At 39.8% G+C, this 16,908-nt stretch overlaps 1 protein-coding gene across 1 annotated transcript in view; it reads right to left on the bottom strand.

Annotated features, from left to right (window-relative positions):
• lasp1 (LIM and SH3 protein 1) overlaps positions 1–16,908 on the bottom strand; it is a 66,483-nt gene that overhangs the window by 12,760 nt on the left and 36,815 nt on the right. Inside the window, exons 3-4 of the mRNA XM_062050124.1 lie at positions 5,990–6,074; positions 661–768 (exon numbers count right to left, since the gene is read on the bottom strand). Coding sequence (XP_061906108.1) covers positions 661–768; positions 5,990–6,074 — 193 coding nt within the window. The remainder of the gene's footprint in view (positions 1–660; positions 769–5,989; positions 6,075–16,908) is intronic.

The following is a 16,908-nucleotide window of genomic DNA, read 5'->3' as shown; positions in this document are numbered from 1 at the left end:
CCAGCCATACGCACAGGGTTGTACGGAGCAGAGGCAGCGTGTCCGCGCTGTGGACGTACTTTAATATATTCGAGATGTACCCGCGGACAGCAATCTTCAGAATTTAAGATGACACTGGCGGCTTTTAATGAGAAAGGCTCCCAGCAGTGCTAAGCAGGTGTGATGTCAGCCTGCTTTTTGTCATGGACATGGCGCGACAGAATCTAAACAGTTTCTAAACAGTTTCTAAACACTAGTACCGTCTCCAATAAAACAAAAAATAGATGCTAGATTTGTTGCCAATTGTTCTTATTAAAGAGTGACTAAAAGGATTGGAGAAATCCCTAAAAAAAATCTCATTAAAGTATATTGCACAATAAGCAGCAACAATTTAAAAATAGAACAAAATTATATTATGTAAGAAAAAAATATGTTAATACTATACTTTATAACAACCGATTTGTTTTAAATGTATATTCAAATTTTTTTTGCCTTTTTAAAGAACATATGCATCATGGCAAATCATGCGATGACGTCAAAAAATGAAGACAATCCTGCATTACAAGAAGTGAGAAGTAAACAACTCTAGACAACTCTGCTTCCACTTTTCAGGGAAGACTTTCACAAGCAGTGTGCCCGAGCGCATCCTTATGGGAATAAGTGACAAAAAGTGACACTCACATTGCTGACTTGGTCCTGCGATTTCTTAAGTCTCTGCAGCTCTGGCGTGTCTGTGACCACGGTGAAAGATTTCCCTTTGCTCTTTTCAAAATCCTCCCTGTAGCGAGCCTACATGGGACACACAGGGTAAAAAATACACCAAAGTTAGTCGAGAACAGATCAAACATGCCCGATTGAAAAGGACTACATAATTAGTTGGGAAAGGTCAGTGTGCGACAACCAGGAAATTCCAACAAACTGATGATTATTTATAGACCTACATTCTTAATTTCCTGTTTAAATAAAACTATCAAGGATGTAATCTCAGTCTACTGGCAAACCAACATTTTTGAAGGTAATTAACTTAATTGAAACAGGCATCCTTAAAGGGAAACTGCACTTTTATTAAATTTTATTTAGCCTATCGTTCACAATCATTATGAAAGATATAAGGGATGGAATTTTTAAAAATGCATTCTAACCTGTAAATAGCAGTCAGGATCCTAATGACAGCAGATATTGTACAGTAAGTGATGTTTTATCATGTTTGTTGGCTCTCATGAAGTCTGCATTGACCAAAGAAAACATTATGCGTTTTTTAACTTAATGGGCTGCGTATGATTAAAATGATCAAAATAGGTAAACACTAAAGGTGCCATATGTAATAATTTAATGTAAAGTCATCATTAAATGGCCTTTATATGTCAAAATGCATTTATAAATCATGTTCTTTTCGAATACCTTTATAACTGATAACAGTAGTTCAACCGGGATATGCTCATTTCAAAATAAGATTTACAGCCCTGAAATCTTATTGTTTTAATTTCGATGCCCCGCCCTCCACCGTTTGACCAATTAGAAAGTCTGTGAGTGTGTCACATCCAGGTTGCCCATTTTTTATTCGTCATTAAAAAAAACACTTTAAAAACCTTTACAAATTAAAACAGAAGACAAACATATTTAAACACTCAAATAAAAATAAGAATTAGAAGCCAGAACAAAATGTATTATTTATTCTGCCAATTAAAGTATATTGTGTGTCACTCTATTTTATTCAATAATTTTTTAATAAAACCTGGTTCAAAGATTCCAGTGTGTGTATAAGTACTATTTGAACACATTCAACAATGCTGTGATAATGATAACAGTGATAATTTTGGTCACAATAAAACATGACATGACATTTTCATATTGTTTTACATTCCAAGTTTACAGGTAGATAATTACTATTGCACATGTAAATTCATTTCTTTATTCAATTTCACCAGATATACATTTTCCATTGCATAAAATATACATACTACAGTCCTCATTAAAAAAGGGACATTAAAATCATACAGTTTTCCCATCTGAAAATAAAACGTTTCTTTTATCTTTCGTCATTTCTATAAGTGGTTATCATGCTGTGGATTTGGTATTAATAGCACTAAAGAGCGTTTCTGTGCAGTCAGGCTTTGTTAAGCATGCATTTGCTTCATCTTTTGTGGTGACGCTCATTTCCTGTTGAACAGGGGAGTGAAGGCCAAAGGTGGTAACCATATATGGCATATACAAGGAGAGGTAGCATACAACAAGTCTGTGTGCCAACGCCCAGCAGGTTAGAGGAGATCACGTCACTTCCCAGCTCACAAAGTGTGAACTTTGACGGGGCTTTTACATTTGATGACGTTGTGACATTTTGATGACAATTTCCAATTTACTTCACACTTACCGCCCTTGTTTCCTTTGCTGCAAGCCGTCACCCTTCATCCGCACAGCGCCACACTAAAGCTGGGCGGTATACCGGTATATTTTAGAAAGAGATACTGAATGTATTTGAGATGATACCACGATACAGGTATCTGTTGATGTGCCTTTGTTGCTCTTCTCTGTGCCTGACGGGCGAAGCATCGGGGCCTTTGCGTATTTACGCAGGCTTCTCTGACACACTATGACGCAACACAATAAACTTTTCAAAAGAATATGGCAGCTCCGGTGCCAACTTCTCAATTCTCGAGTGATGTAATCTTTTGGTCACCGACTGCATTTGGCTATTGGGTGAGTGACTACAGCTTTATTTACACAAACACAAATTTGCTTGAGCTAGTGATAGCTCCTCTTTACTACTCGCTCAATGTCAAATGTTTAACTACTACTCGGCTTGCAAGTGCCTCTCTCCATAGACCGTGCGGACTAACCTAATATAGCAGCTGGGTGGCTGAAGAGTAGTTTCAGAATGTAACAATAAGTAATAAGTCGCTGAAATTTTTTTTTTTAAATAGTAAGTAGTTTCAGAACAGCCAGCGGCTTTTACCGCAATGAGCGAGTGGAAGCTCCATCTATCCAAGCGCACAAGCATTAGGCTATAAACCTAACGTTAATTAACCAAATTAACAAAGACTGTTTTGACATATATAATTACTTTATATGGATAAACAACACGTTACGTTACAACCAGAGTTGGGAATCACGATTCGAAAAAAAAATCCATTATTGATGCATCTCTAATTTATGTATATTGATGCAGTTTTACATTTCTTTTCGTTTCACTATATAAGAGTTTATCACTTGCAACTTTTGAAAACAGTGCATTTGAAACAATAAACAGTTTAATTGAATGTATTCATGGACATGTGTGCAAAACTGGAACATAAGTGCCTATAATAAAGGAGCTGGTTGGATCTCTCGGTGAGGTGGCTCGCTGCAGTCAGACAAATTTTAGAACTGTCTGCATTACGTTATTTACAATAAATAAATACATTATCGATTATTGACTAATCGATTTTATAATCGTCCATGTCCCAATTGTGATGCATCTTAAAATCGATTATTTCCCCCACCTCTAGTTACTATTTAAAACAACAAAAATAATCTGACTACTCTCAACACTGATTATTCAGCCATAAAACACTTAGGCAACCTAAAGCACTTTGCACGTTTTGTTCAAGATACCGGTATATACCGTATATCGCCATTTGGACTAAAAATAACAGGATATCAATTTTGGTCAATATCGGCCAGCCATACGCCACACCGTCACTTCAGTGAGGGCTGACGAGAACTTCTCATGATGTGATCATGAAGTCTTTAGTCCTTCCAACATGCGCTGCTACACGTTTCTTACGTTTTCTGCTCTCCTCCAATCATGGAGCCGCTTTCCGACCCCACCCACCACTCCTTGCCACTTTGAGCGCCTCCTGCATGGATTCATATTTTACTGCCTTACATGTGGTCGTCTCATGTAAATCTGGAAGAACTTCCTCCCCGTCCACTCTTTGCATTCCTCTGGTTTTTCTTACTGGAGATGTTGCATCAAAGTCTTCCCCTTCTTTCAACCTGACTCCTCCCCTTTTCTCTCCCACTCTCCCTGCCTGCATTGGTGTCTTGCTGTGTCTCTTTTTCTTTTTCTCTCCACAATGCACTCTCTCTTGTGTTCTTAACTTGTCTTTTCGTCCTGTGACACAACCCCTTAAGTCTTGTAATGATGTGTGACAAACAACTACCCGGCATCCATAGCAATAAGGACTCGTAGCAAAGCAGGCCAAGCAGCAGTGCAGTGTGTTGGTTCCACAAATGCTTAAAAACGACACCAGACTGAACGAATGTTCCCCAAAAAATAGTTTAATTTATTCAACTATTTATCTTCCTATCAAGATGACTGGCTCTGTGTTTCTGTTTGATTTAAAAAAATCAATTCAAGGAAAATAGGCTTTTCTTTTGGTACTTCCGGTGAAAGGATTTGTGTGTTTCTTGTGAAAGAATACCTTCCTGTCCTGTAGAGAATTGTGCTCATTTGTATGATCAAACATTACTCCTAATTAGGGATGTAACAATATGAAAATGTCATACCACGTTTATTGTGACCAATATTATCGCAGTTATTATTGTCGCGGTATTGTTGATGTGTTCTTAATGTATTTATAAACACACTGAAATCTTTTAACCAAGTTATATATTTTTTAAATATCTATGACTAATTAACAATATATTTTTGTGGCATAAAAAAATTATATATTGTTCTGAATTTTTAAGAGAGATATTTTCATTGGAGTGTTTAAATGTTTATTTTTTCCATTTTAATTTGTAAAAGGTTTTATTATTTGATAAAGGCAATTTAAGTGTTCACTTTGCTTCACGTCTAGTTTATGTGACGTCACGCGTGTTCACTTTTTGTTATAGCTTGTGGTATGTCGTTTCTTAATGTGGAAAGACGGTAATGTCTGTTTTCACGTGAGCATTTAAGTTAGCTAGTGCTAGTTCGGTCTGTGAGTTTATCAAAGTTATCACGATTTTTCGATAATTTTAATTCCATCCATCCATCCATTTTCTACCGCTTGTCCCTTTCAGGGTCGCGGGGGGTGCTGGAACCTATCTCAGCTGCAGTCGGGCAGAAGGCGGGGTACACCCTGGACAAGTCGCCACTTCATCGCAGGGCCAACACAGATATTAGACAACATTCAATTCAAAATGATATAAACCGTCAGAAATTCAACCGCGGTTATCATTAATACCGTTTATTGTTACATCCCTACTCATAATGCAGTGATTCCCGTGATGTATGTTGTTGTTCACATTAAAAACACCATCTGTCACTAAGCTGTCACCTCAATACTCCACAAAGCCCCCTCTAACATGCACAAACTCTGGTCTAATCTGCAGTGTGCGACACTAAAACGCAGATAAGACAAATGATATGCACTCCTTCATTTAGGACAATTATTTTAACATTTATTCAGACACTTCACAACGATAAGTCCATTATCGCAATTAAAAGAATGCAATGTGTTGTTGTGCTGGCAGCCAAAGTGTCATTGTCAAAGCCATTGTCGCTTTGGCAAGTTGAAATGTTTCCAAATCCCTTTTGGAGCCATTTTTCTATTACAGCAGTAACACATGACCCAGATAAGACGGATATTTTTGTCTAATGAGGGTGCATAGAACATATGTGGGCCTCCTGCTGGAAACGGCCGTGATAGCATCGCTATTAAATAGCGATTGTTCCGCGCAAATGAGTGCAAATAAGCAGTGTAAATATAATGGTTGAGAACTAATCTCTACCACTGAGCCTGTAAATCAGTTTCATGGTTGCACTCTCCAGACCAGTGTTGCATCTTAAATACTTCATCGTAAAGTAGCCTTTGCACTTGCACACACACTTTCAGGGTTAACTCGAGCGGAGCTTTTCACATTAAGCACGCTGCCTCCTCTGTGGAAGTGTGCCAACGTGTGTGTGTGTGTGTGTGTGTGTGTGTGTGTGTGTGTGTGTGTGTGTGTGTGTGTGTGTGTGTGTGTGTGTGTGCGTGTGTGTGTGTGTGTTCCACAGCTGGAGTTTGACTTAGCTGTAGATCTTGCTACTGGCAGAAAGGTTTACCTGGCTTTGCATCTTGCTCTGCTGTTTGAGACGGATGTTCTCTGGAGTGTCAGCCACACAGGTGAAGCCTGTCCTGGGGTAGTGTCTGCAACATGAAAGAAGCACCAACAGGCATGAAAAAACACATTCATCACAACTTTTTTCCTACAGAATTTCAAAACTGGATTTATATATTTTTTTTAAAGGAGTGAGCAGCCTCTGACCCCAAACTAGGGGCATTTGTAATTTGCCGGGGTCCTTAAGTTGAGTTAGGAGCCCCTGAAGACAGGAAGGTATGGGAGTATGAAACTCAACGTGGAGCCAAGGTAGCCTCTGAAAGAGGAAGTGAAGCATGTCGGTAATAGGAGCCCCAAGGTTGCAGTGATCTGGGGGAGAGCCATAGCAAGTGTACAGAAGTACAACACACGTGCACACACAGGCACATATTGATCTAGCTCTGTGGGGGAGGTAACAGGAAGAGGAACCGCATGATTGTGAATGATGGAAGGCTTTTTTGTGACAGGGTATATTTCAGCATTGAACGAGTTAGTGTGAACAAGACATGCTAACAAACAATACGAGGATAATCTTTCTGTATTTACTTCTCAGCGTTGGCTAGGGTCAGGAAACACATTTATTTAAGAGGAGACTGACGGCAGCAAAAAAAAATTAATAAATAAAAAAAGACGGGCCAATGCAGGCAAGGGCAGACTGTTGAGTATAAAGGCGTTATGTTACAACGTAGTCATTAAGCCGCCCATCTGACAGTCTTGCTCTTTGCTATTGAGCGCATGGCTTGTAATACTCTGCTAAAACACTGGAGGCAGTGTTTTCCTGACAGGAAACAGCTCTGATTTACTAGCTATTTAGCTTCCTGTGCAGTAGTAGTAGTAGTAGTGGTGGTAGTGAACAATGGCGACTTAAAGGCCTACTGAAATGAAATTTTTTTATTTAAACGGGGATAGCAGATCCATTCTATGTGTCATACTTGATCATTTTGCGATATTGCCATATTTTTGCTGAAAGGATTTAGTATAGAACAACGTCGATTAAGTTCGCAACTTTTGGTCTCTGATAAAAAAAAGCCTTGTCCCTACCGGAAGTAGCGTGACGTTGTCAGTTGTTCACTTCCTCATATTTTCCTATTGTTTTCAACGCAGCTAGAGCTATTCTGACCGAGAAAGCGACGATTACCACATTAATTTGAGCGAGGATGAAAGATTCGTGGATGAGGAACGTTAGAGTGACGGACTAGAATGCAGTGAAATACATATCTTTTTTCGCTCTGACCGTAACTTAGGTACAAGCTGGCTCATTGGATTCCACACTCTCTCCTTTTTCTATTGTGGATCACGGATTTTTTTATATTTTAAACGTATATACTATACTATATCGTATACTATATCCTCTTGAAAATGAGAGTTGAGAACGCGAAATGGACATTCACAGTGACTTTTATCTCCACGACAATACATCGACAAAGCTCTTTAGCATGAGCTAACATGATAGCATCTGTCTCAAATGCAGATAGAAACAAAATAAATAAATCCCTGACTGGAAGGATAGACAGAAGATCAACAATACTATTAAACCATGTACATGTAACTACACGGTTAATAATTCTCAGCCTGGCAAAGCTTAACAATGCTGTTGCTAACGACGCTAAGGCTAACTTAGCAACCGGACTAAGGCTGAAACGACGCGTCGACGTAGTCGACGTCATCGGTTACGTAAATACGTCGACGCCGTTTTTGTGCGTCGACGCGTCGCATATTTACGTCACACTACCGTCATGGCGAAGCGCAAAGCAGACGATCAAAGAAGACGATGCGAGCGGTGCGAGCGAGGGGGGAAAAGCATGCCAAAAGTGGTCAAAAGTGTGGGAGTATTTCAATAAACGGCCTAATAATGTTGTTGTATGCACACTGTGTCGAGCGTAAATGGCCTATCATAGCAGCACAACGGCTATGAACGAACATTTGAAAAGAAAACCATCAACTAGTCAATCGTCCGCGCGAGCATACGTTGTCATCATTACACAAAAACATGAATGTGTCATTTGTATCTGCTAGGGGTGTAACGGTATGTGTTTTGTATTGAACCGTTTCGGTACGGGGCTTTCGGTTCGGTACGGGGGTGTACCGAACGAGTTTCTAAGCTAAAGCTAAAGTCTTAACAAGCTGCTTTGCTCCGTCTGCCTCTGTCTCAGCACGCAGCATTGTCCCACCCACACAACCATCTGATTGGTACACACGCAGCATTGTCCCACCCACACAACCATCTGATTGGTACACACAAAGCATTGTCAGCCAATCAGCAGTGCGTATTCAGAGCGCATGTAGTCAGCGCTTCAGCGTGGAGCAGATAGGTGTTTAGCAGGTGAACATCAGGCAGCGGACTCTCCCCAAATGATAATAAACACCTCCCAGTCAACTACTAGTAACATCACTATGAGTCCGTTGACCTTCTAGAAACTTAAACTGCAGCTCAGCTCACTCGCAGATCTGGCTTGAGGTGAAGGCTAATTACCTCTCAGTTCCAGCCACATCGACCCCTTCTGAGCGCCTATTTTCAGCTGCTGGGAATATTGTAAACAAGAAAAGAACCAAAGCATGTAGACATGCTAACCTTTCTTCATTACAACTGTTAGTCACTCACTGGAATGAGTAGAATTGGTTATTGTGTACTGTGTTGGACTGGATGTTTATTTTGCACATTTTAAAAGCAATACTTAATGTTTACAGTACTCCAGAATATTTAGATTGGCACTTTTTTGTATTGGATGTTCATCTTTATTTTTGCACATTTTAGCAAATAAGCAATACTTTCACTTTTGTTGAAATGTTTACACTGTTGTTACAGAATATTTCGTTTTGCACTTTTTTGTATTGGATGTTTATCTTTATTTTTGAACATTTTAAAGCAAAATAAGCAATACTTTTACTTTTGAAATGCTTATACTATTGCAGAATATTAAGATTTGCACTGGATGTTGACTTTTATATTTGCATATTAAAAAGCAAATAAGCTACTTTTAATTTTGTTAAATGTTAAAAGTTTTAAATGTTTACATTGTTACAGAATATTTAGTCATGTTGTTGTCAATGTTGACTGAGTGGCCATACTTCTTTTTTTTTGTAAATAAAAGCCATGCCTTTTGAAAAAACGGGCCTACATTTATTTTTTCATCTTCATTTTGAATAAAAAAATAATCGGTAAAAAGGAAAAATAATCTATAGATTAATCGAAAAAAATATCTATAAATTAACCGATTAATCGAAAGAAAAAAATAATCTATAGATTAATCGATCGAAAAATAATCGTTAGCTGCAGCCTTAAACCGGACCTCACAGAGCTATGATAAAAACATTAGCGCTCCACCTACGCCAGCCAGCCCTCATCTGCTCATCAACACCCGTGCTCACCTGCGTTCCAGCGATCGACGGCGCGACGAAGGACTTCACCCCAACACAGATGTGGTTGGCGGCTAGCATCGGCTGGCGCGTCTGCTATACAAGTAAGTCCTTCTTGTTGTGTTGCTACAGCCAGCCGCTAATACACCGATCCCACCTACAACTTTCTTCTTTCCAATCTCCATTGTTCATTAAACAAATTGCAAAAGATTCACCAACACAGATGTCCAGAATACTGTGGAATTATGAAATGAAAACAGAGCTTTTTTGTATTGTATTCAATGGGGAAGCCATATCTCTGTTCCCCTGGCTACGTCACGCGCATACGTCATCCTCCAAAGGCTTTTTCAACCGGAAGTTTAGCGGGAAATTCAAAATTGCACTTTATAAGTTAACCCGGCCGTATTGGCATGTGTTGCAATGTTGAGATTTCATCATTGATATATAAACTATCAGAGTGCGTGGTCGGTAGTAGTGGGTTTCAGTAGGCCTTTAAGCCACATACAGATGGTTGTTGGAGCTGGAACTTATCGATGTTGCTTTGAAACTGATCATATAATATACATATAAATATATATAATATAATATTTTCTGCTAAAACGCCTTTTAATTTGTACCATTGCGTATTTTGTTTTGGTGGACATTTTGGTGCTTTTGTGGAAGGAAAAACTAGAAGCCGATCAATGACAGCTCTGCGGTCCATTTTTTGGAGGTACAAGTCAAGGTTCACAAGTGGGATAAATAAACCGACATCACTTAAGCTGGTGCCATGAAACTGTGGCATAATGAAGCATTAAAAGTTTTTTTTTCTACATTAAAAATACTTCCTTAAATCTACATAACATATATTGGTGGTGAGTTTGGTCAAAATTTTACATAATTATGTTTCACAGACCATCTTCATGCTGCTTTTTGAACGTCTCTTCAGGATGCGCTGTTTTGTGGGCGGTCTTATTTACTTGCCTCCACTTAAACTGGCTCTTCTCCCCATTATCCATGTTGTAGTTTGTAGCGCTTCCATGGCGATTCTACTGACAGATATAGGTTTGAACTATATGCTAACTTGTATTATAAATGGCAACAGCGGCGGATGCATGTGCATTAATAAAGTATTTCTGATTCTGATTCTAATGTACAAGCCAGTCTGCCCCACTACAAAGGGATAGCGAAAAAGAAGAAGCTTATTGACTATAATGTGGACCACAATGGCGTACTTTTGCAAATCACTTTAGGTAAATCTTTACCATATACGGTCATATCCGCTGATGTCTCAATTGGGAAATGTCACTAAAAAGGCTAATTCCAATTCGCTCGATTGAAAGAAGCATGAAGAAAGGCAAGATTGTTTCATAAATATTCCCTCCATGGTTTGATTTCAAATTTTCGAGAGTTGCGCAGATCCCAAATACACAAAAACAGGTACAAATAGGTACTAATAGGTACCTGTACCTGTTTTTGCAAATAGGTTTGGTTAGGGTTAGAGGTAGGTCCACAGTAGCGGTTGTAGTTTCTATGCAATAAAAAAAGTGCCCTACAGTCGTGACTTGAGCCACGTTGTTTGAAACTAAATATCCAAAAGTGAGCATTAACAACACGTTATCCTACATAATCCTCTCACAGTTGCCTAATGAATACACTAACAGTTCTGATGATAAGCAAGGAATGTCAAGTAGTTTTGTGGTATACTACAGAAGGCTAATGCCATCGTAGCGCGGTCCTAGAGGCAGTTGAGACACATGGCGAGGACAACTCCTATGGACTGCAATCCCCAGCCTCCCTCAGGGTGAGGACTGACCTCAAATATAATCTAACTCACTGCGCCGGCAGGGTTGCCCATTTAAGACGCTTGTTTACAGTTTCCTTGACAACATGTTACAATGAAAATAATCCCCTTTAATCCAGCTGTGATGAAGGATCATGTTTGGTGATTTTTTACAGACAGAGCCATTGAATAGAGAACACTTAAAAGCCAAAAAAGGAGTTGTTGGCATTTGAAAAGCTCTGTCACATAAAAAACCCCCGGAGCACGAGATCAAGACTTTCATCTATCTAAAAGGTCGCAAACACATGCTCGACCGTTCATGCTCACTCTTGAATGCTGGCACGCAGCCTAACTGCTGATCAGAAACATTTCAGACGCAGTTGTCTACTATGTTAACTACAGAGACTGTGCAGTGGCCTGGCTAGCTCATAAAGATGTGGAACTAAATAATGAAAGTAGTCTTCAAAGAAAAACATGGCTGCAAGTACACAAGGGCTGCAAACAACAACTGTTTTGAGAGTCGTCTAGTCAGAGATTATTTTAACAATTAGTCGACCAATCGGGTCATCCATCCATCCATCCATTTTCTACCGCTTGTCCCTTTTTGGGTCGCGGGGGGTGCTGGAGCCTATCGTGGCTTTAATTTAGCCATATGCTTTTAAATGTATTGTGAGATATGTTTGGCATGTGCTAACTAACAACAATACCTATTTCAATTGGTTAAGACAAAGTTTGGCTGGAAGACTTTGGCTAAATGATAGTTAAATCTATTTTTTACACAATTTGTCTTAAACTTGATAGTTAGCTAGCAAAGTAACAAGCTAACTATCTTACAGAGTTGAGATCACATCCTCCAGATGTCCGACATCATGCCTCGGCTTTAAATGCACTGCATAAAAAACGAGGTCCACTTTGCAAAAAGAGCAAAGTATTAATGCCTTTAACGAGATAAAGATGAAATGTGACCCCGAAAGGGACAAGCGGTAGAAAATGGATGGATGTTCTCACACGTTACATGTCTCTCTACCTGCGATGTTGCGTGAGTGGCCGCGATGACCCGTTTCCGTCCGGAAAAACATGAGTGATAACTTCACCGACTATTGTTGACGACAAATTTTATTGTCGATATTTTGCGACAATGTCAACGAATAGTTAGACCACTGAAGTACACATCATTGTTGTTTGAGGTTAACCTGTTGCAACAAGTCCAGTTTACTCCTTAAAAGTGCCTTGCTTGTGCCGTGTTTTATCAAGTATATCTCCTTCGAATGTGTGCCTGGGAATAATATCAGCCGAAATTCCGTCTCAGATTCTCCCATGAAAATGCATCGCAGTGTAATCTGAGAAATTACGGATCTATTCTTAGTAACTGCTTTGTGACAACATCAAAGGCGTTGCTTGTCTGAAGCAAGAGTTTGTATGCGCGGCCTCACCCAGCCGCTTTTTAACAACTTTCTTGTCATCACTGACGTGTACTCAGCAATTGTTCTTCCACTGAAGGACCATTTTAAATTGCTTTGCACACACAACAGGGGAGCGTATATAAAAGGGTGGTGACTAGTTGGGACATTGAAGAGTGAGTGAGTGAGTGAGTGAGTGAGTGAGTGAGTGTGTGTGTGTGTGTGTGTGTGTGTGTGTGTGTGTGTGTGTGTGTGTGTGTGTGTGTGTGTGTGTGTGTGTGTGTGTGTGTGTGTGTGTGTGTGACCATACGAGTGAGTCACAAGAACTGTCTGTCAGGTTGCGTAACACAATCATGAGTCACAGACCCGGATGGGTGGCACATGCAACGTGTGAGCACTAAAGAGGTAGTAACTAAATTAGAGGCAAAGTACGATTTACATGTTGTGTGTTTGGGAGGCTATACACACACGTGTGCACACAAACACAAACGCACGCACGCATGCAGCCTACTGTGCAGGAGGGAAGAGATGTTCGCATACTGGGACCAAGAGATGAGGAATTCAACCTTGAAGGCCTGGAAACAGCAAAGGGCAACAATTTAAGGAACACTTCACCCCACAAAACCAGTTCTGGGCTGTTCATGGGTGTTTTCCCTCCCAATCCTGTGGTCAAATAGCGTTGAAGAGAACAAACTGCTGAACGGTATTAACGTGCTGTCAAAATCACAGCAAAAACAGGTTGCACTATAGCTATTAACTGTGAGAGCACTTCATCCAATCAAGGCTAGAAACGTAATGTGAAAAGAGGAAAAGCATTATTTAATTTTTGAGTATTGTTATCACTGTGATAAATATACACTGTTTGAAGACAAGAGATTAATAGTTTTACACAAAGCTAACCAATGAGAGAGTGAAGTAGGGAAAGTAACGTGTTTTTATGGCAAAACACAAGATCATTTCCCCCCACTTCAAATAACCAATGCCTAAAACAGCATCCGCCACTCGCTCCCACAGCCTCCAGGGGCAGTGAGGAATTTATCTGTGTACATTTCTGACCTCCTAACATAAATCTGCCTCAATCCCCCCATGACTCTCATGTCTAATCAAAGAGGAGCTACCATGCAGAAAACTTCCTTTTAAAATAAATGACAATATCATCATTATAGACGAACAACTTCAGAACTCATTCCTCCAACTTTCCTTCAGTGAGAAGTTCAACGACAGATGATTTTTACGCTTACAAGGGCTGTTGTAAACAAACGGTTAAAGACCAAATAAACATACTGTAAAGGGGTCTCGCTCTTTCCTGCAGGCACCTCAACAACTCTAGCAGGGAAAGTAGTTTAGTCCTGATAGAAAAAAAAGATGACAGCACAACTACAACAGGTGCGACGGTTAAAAAGACTGACAGGCGAAAGTAATACATTTGTGTTTATATCTCATAGCCTTTAGTCAATGGCATCTATCATAAACAGTACAGGGTGAGAAGGAAAATAAATGGTACTCTATTACTTCTCAAGGCATTAAAATCAATCCCAGCTGGACTGTTCCTACAAAACCTTTTTCGGAGAAGATATTTGCCGTTTCAGTCATTTATCCCCACAAAATCTGTGTTTTTGTGAAACAGCCGCCAGAATGGGAAGGTCTGAAAACTCCGGCATTGTTGTTTCCATAGGGCAAAGGAAGCCGTCCGAGTACCCGAGAATAATGCCTCCCTGCCGCTGTGTCGCCGCCCCGAACACTCAAGAGCTGTCAACAACAAAGCTGTGATTGTAATGTACAGTAGTTACTACTATTATCACTATGGCAACAAAACCTTATCATCTATCAACTAGACATGCAGTACAGACACATAATAAATAATAAACACGTCACATTATTTTAAATACAAGGTCAGGCTCGGACCACCAGAAGAACGAGTGCTTGTTTGTTTTCTTTACTCTTGTACACTACTTGATTGATTGATTGATTGACAAGTTTATTGAAATCTTAAATAATTGAATCCATGTAATGCTTTAAAAAGGCAAATGGATGGCACAAAAAGCCAAAAGGCTTGTTTCCATTGTGATCCATTACTACTGCTAAAACCAGTGTTTTACCATTATATACTGTACTAGTGACCTTTAATACGGTAACTTTTGTTAAAAGTGTGGAATGAGAACGAGGTGATGTTGGTGAAATTTTTTGTGTATAGTGTAAACAATGATAGCCATTTCTTTACTTTCTTTTTTGGCCAAATTCACTTTTATAAATAGAGCACATACAGTATCAAACAATTAAAGACTACATACTTGAGTCTACATAACATAACCCAGCATCCTCTTCTTTATTTTCCCATATGTGTGCACCTCCTTCTGACACTTTTTCTTCATTCTGTCTCCTCAGCGGCTGTCGTGTGTTTAAGTAAACAAAGTAATTCCACCTTGTCGTCAGTCCAAATTAAAGAGTCGCATTTGTTGCGTGCATGTGCCATCACTTTTTTTAATTTTTATGTATGAGCAGAGAATAGGACTTAATGCGCGTGCACGGTTTCTTCTTCTATAGTTTTGGTGGTTCCGATGGCTTTGTTTGCTTCCAGCGCCACTTACTGTATGGCAGGGCATTGTATTACATCATTCTCACCCAGAAAATGTTTCCGCCTGGATGTGACTCAATATTGATAGGACTATTTGACTGTGGGACGCATTTATTATTTCAACCCAAAACAAAAACGAAACAAACGTTTCTGTGGGGATACATCCCTCAGAAGACATTTTGCCTCTCTTCTTAGCAGACTTCTTCAATTCATGCTCATTACTAGACAGGACAGCTGTAATCTAAAGGCATGTCCCCAGAGAAACGTTTGTGTTTCGTTTTTGGGTTAAAAAAATACATTAATCCCCTTCTCCCTGCCAGGGGCGGGGACAGACCGGGACGTCATCATTCTCGGGTACTCTGGCAGCTTCCTTCGCCCCATGGTAACGACAATGCCGGAGTTTTCAGACCTTTCCACTCTGGAGACAAAAAAGCAGTTTGCGTGGGAATAAAATGCTGAAACGGTACATATCTTCCCCGTTTCCACTGAAAAACAGTTCTGTGGGGACAGGCCCTATGATGATGGTGCAGCACCCAAAGTAATTATCCTCTGTTGTGGTGCAAAACAACAGTCAATTTGATTAAGTGATATAACAACTGTCGTTTTGCACCACAAGAGTGAAGCAATTCTTGCTGAGACATGTCTCACTACCTTAGAGGATAAATACTTTAGATCCTGCCTCATCCCCTCAGACTAGAGATGTCCCATCGAGTCATTAGCATGAACGGATGAAGGAAGCATTCTCGGATGAGAAGCACAACTTCTTGTAAGGCAACCTGAAATGTCCTGTTGGGGTTGATTAAATGAGAATACAAATACAAATACCCGGATGACTGAGGATATTCACAAACATTTCTACAAATGCTAAATTGCATGGTCATAGATGACTGCAAGGTTCTACCAAACAACAAATTCTCAATCGATATAGGAAAATATTGATACTTGCAATATTACTCAGTGTAAATTATTGGCAAAAATATCTATTTTTAAGAGCCCTGTATACATACGCACAAAGTTCCTTGGAAAATCAGTTAGGCACTACCTACACAAGATATTAAAAACACGTGCTCATTGATGGAGGTAAACAAAAAAAACGTTGAGGAGGTCACAACAATAATGAAGAGGCCCTATTCATGAGAAACATTTTCATGGACTTCAAGCGGGTAAAGCACATCCAATTCCATTGAGCTGCTCCAGTCCATGGCTGTTTGCAGAGCACAAGCTGGGCCCCACTGTCACACTGCCATGCAGACTGGGGTGCACACGAGCAAACGTGAACAGAGCCATTGTTGTTAGTAGCATTAGTAACATCTGTGCTCGTCTTGCGCGGGCAGTCCAAACATGTGGTGGTCGGTTACAAGTTTCATCATGCGAGGATACAGAGCACAGACGCAGACATTGTGCTTGGAAGACGTTGGGTTTCAAGCCTTATGAACTAGGAGGTTCTTGATGGTTTTGTTCCATACTATTAACACATTTCATAGACGAGTACTACAACACACACACTCAAACAGATACATTAGCTTGCTGGTTGTGCTACGTTAAGGGCTGGATGACAAACTGATATCAATATATATTGTAATAGATAAGTAATTGCTATTAATAAAAGATGCATGTGATAAAACTTTAAATTTTTTCTTCTTCTTCTTCCTCAGAAGAAAACAAAATTTGCGAAGCAAGGTTGGTTGCATGAACAAAGGTACTAGCTCTTGGTAACTGGGCAACGCAGGAAGTGATCACTGATAAGTGGGAGTGAGACACCAATATCCAATCAGGCAACAGTATCAACT

This window comes from Entelurus aequoreus, linkage group LG06 (assembly GCF_033978785.1).
Source record: "Entelurus aequoreus isolate RoL-2023_Sb linkage group LG06, RoL_Eaeq_v1.1, whole genome shotgun sequence".
In the NCBI taxonomy this organism is placed as follows: Eukaryota; Metazoa; Chordata; class Actinopteri; order Syngnathiformes; family Syngnathidae; genus Entelurus; species Entelurus aequoreus.
This window is presented reverse-complemented; position numbering and strand designations above follow the sequence as displayed.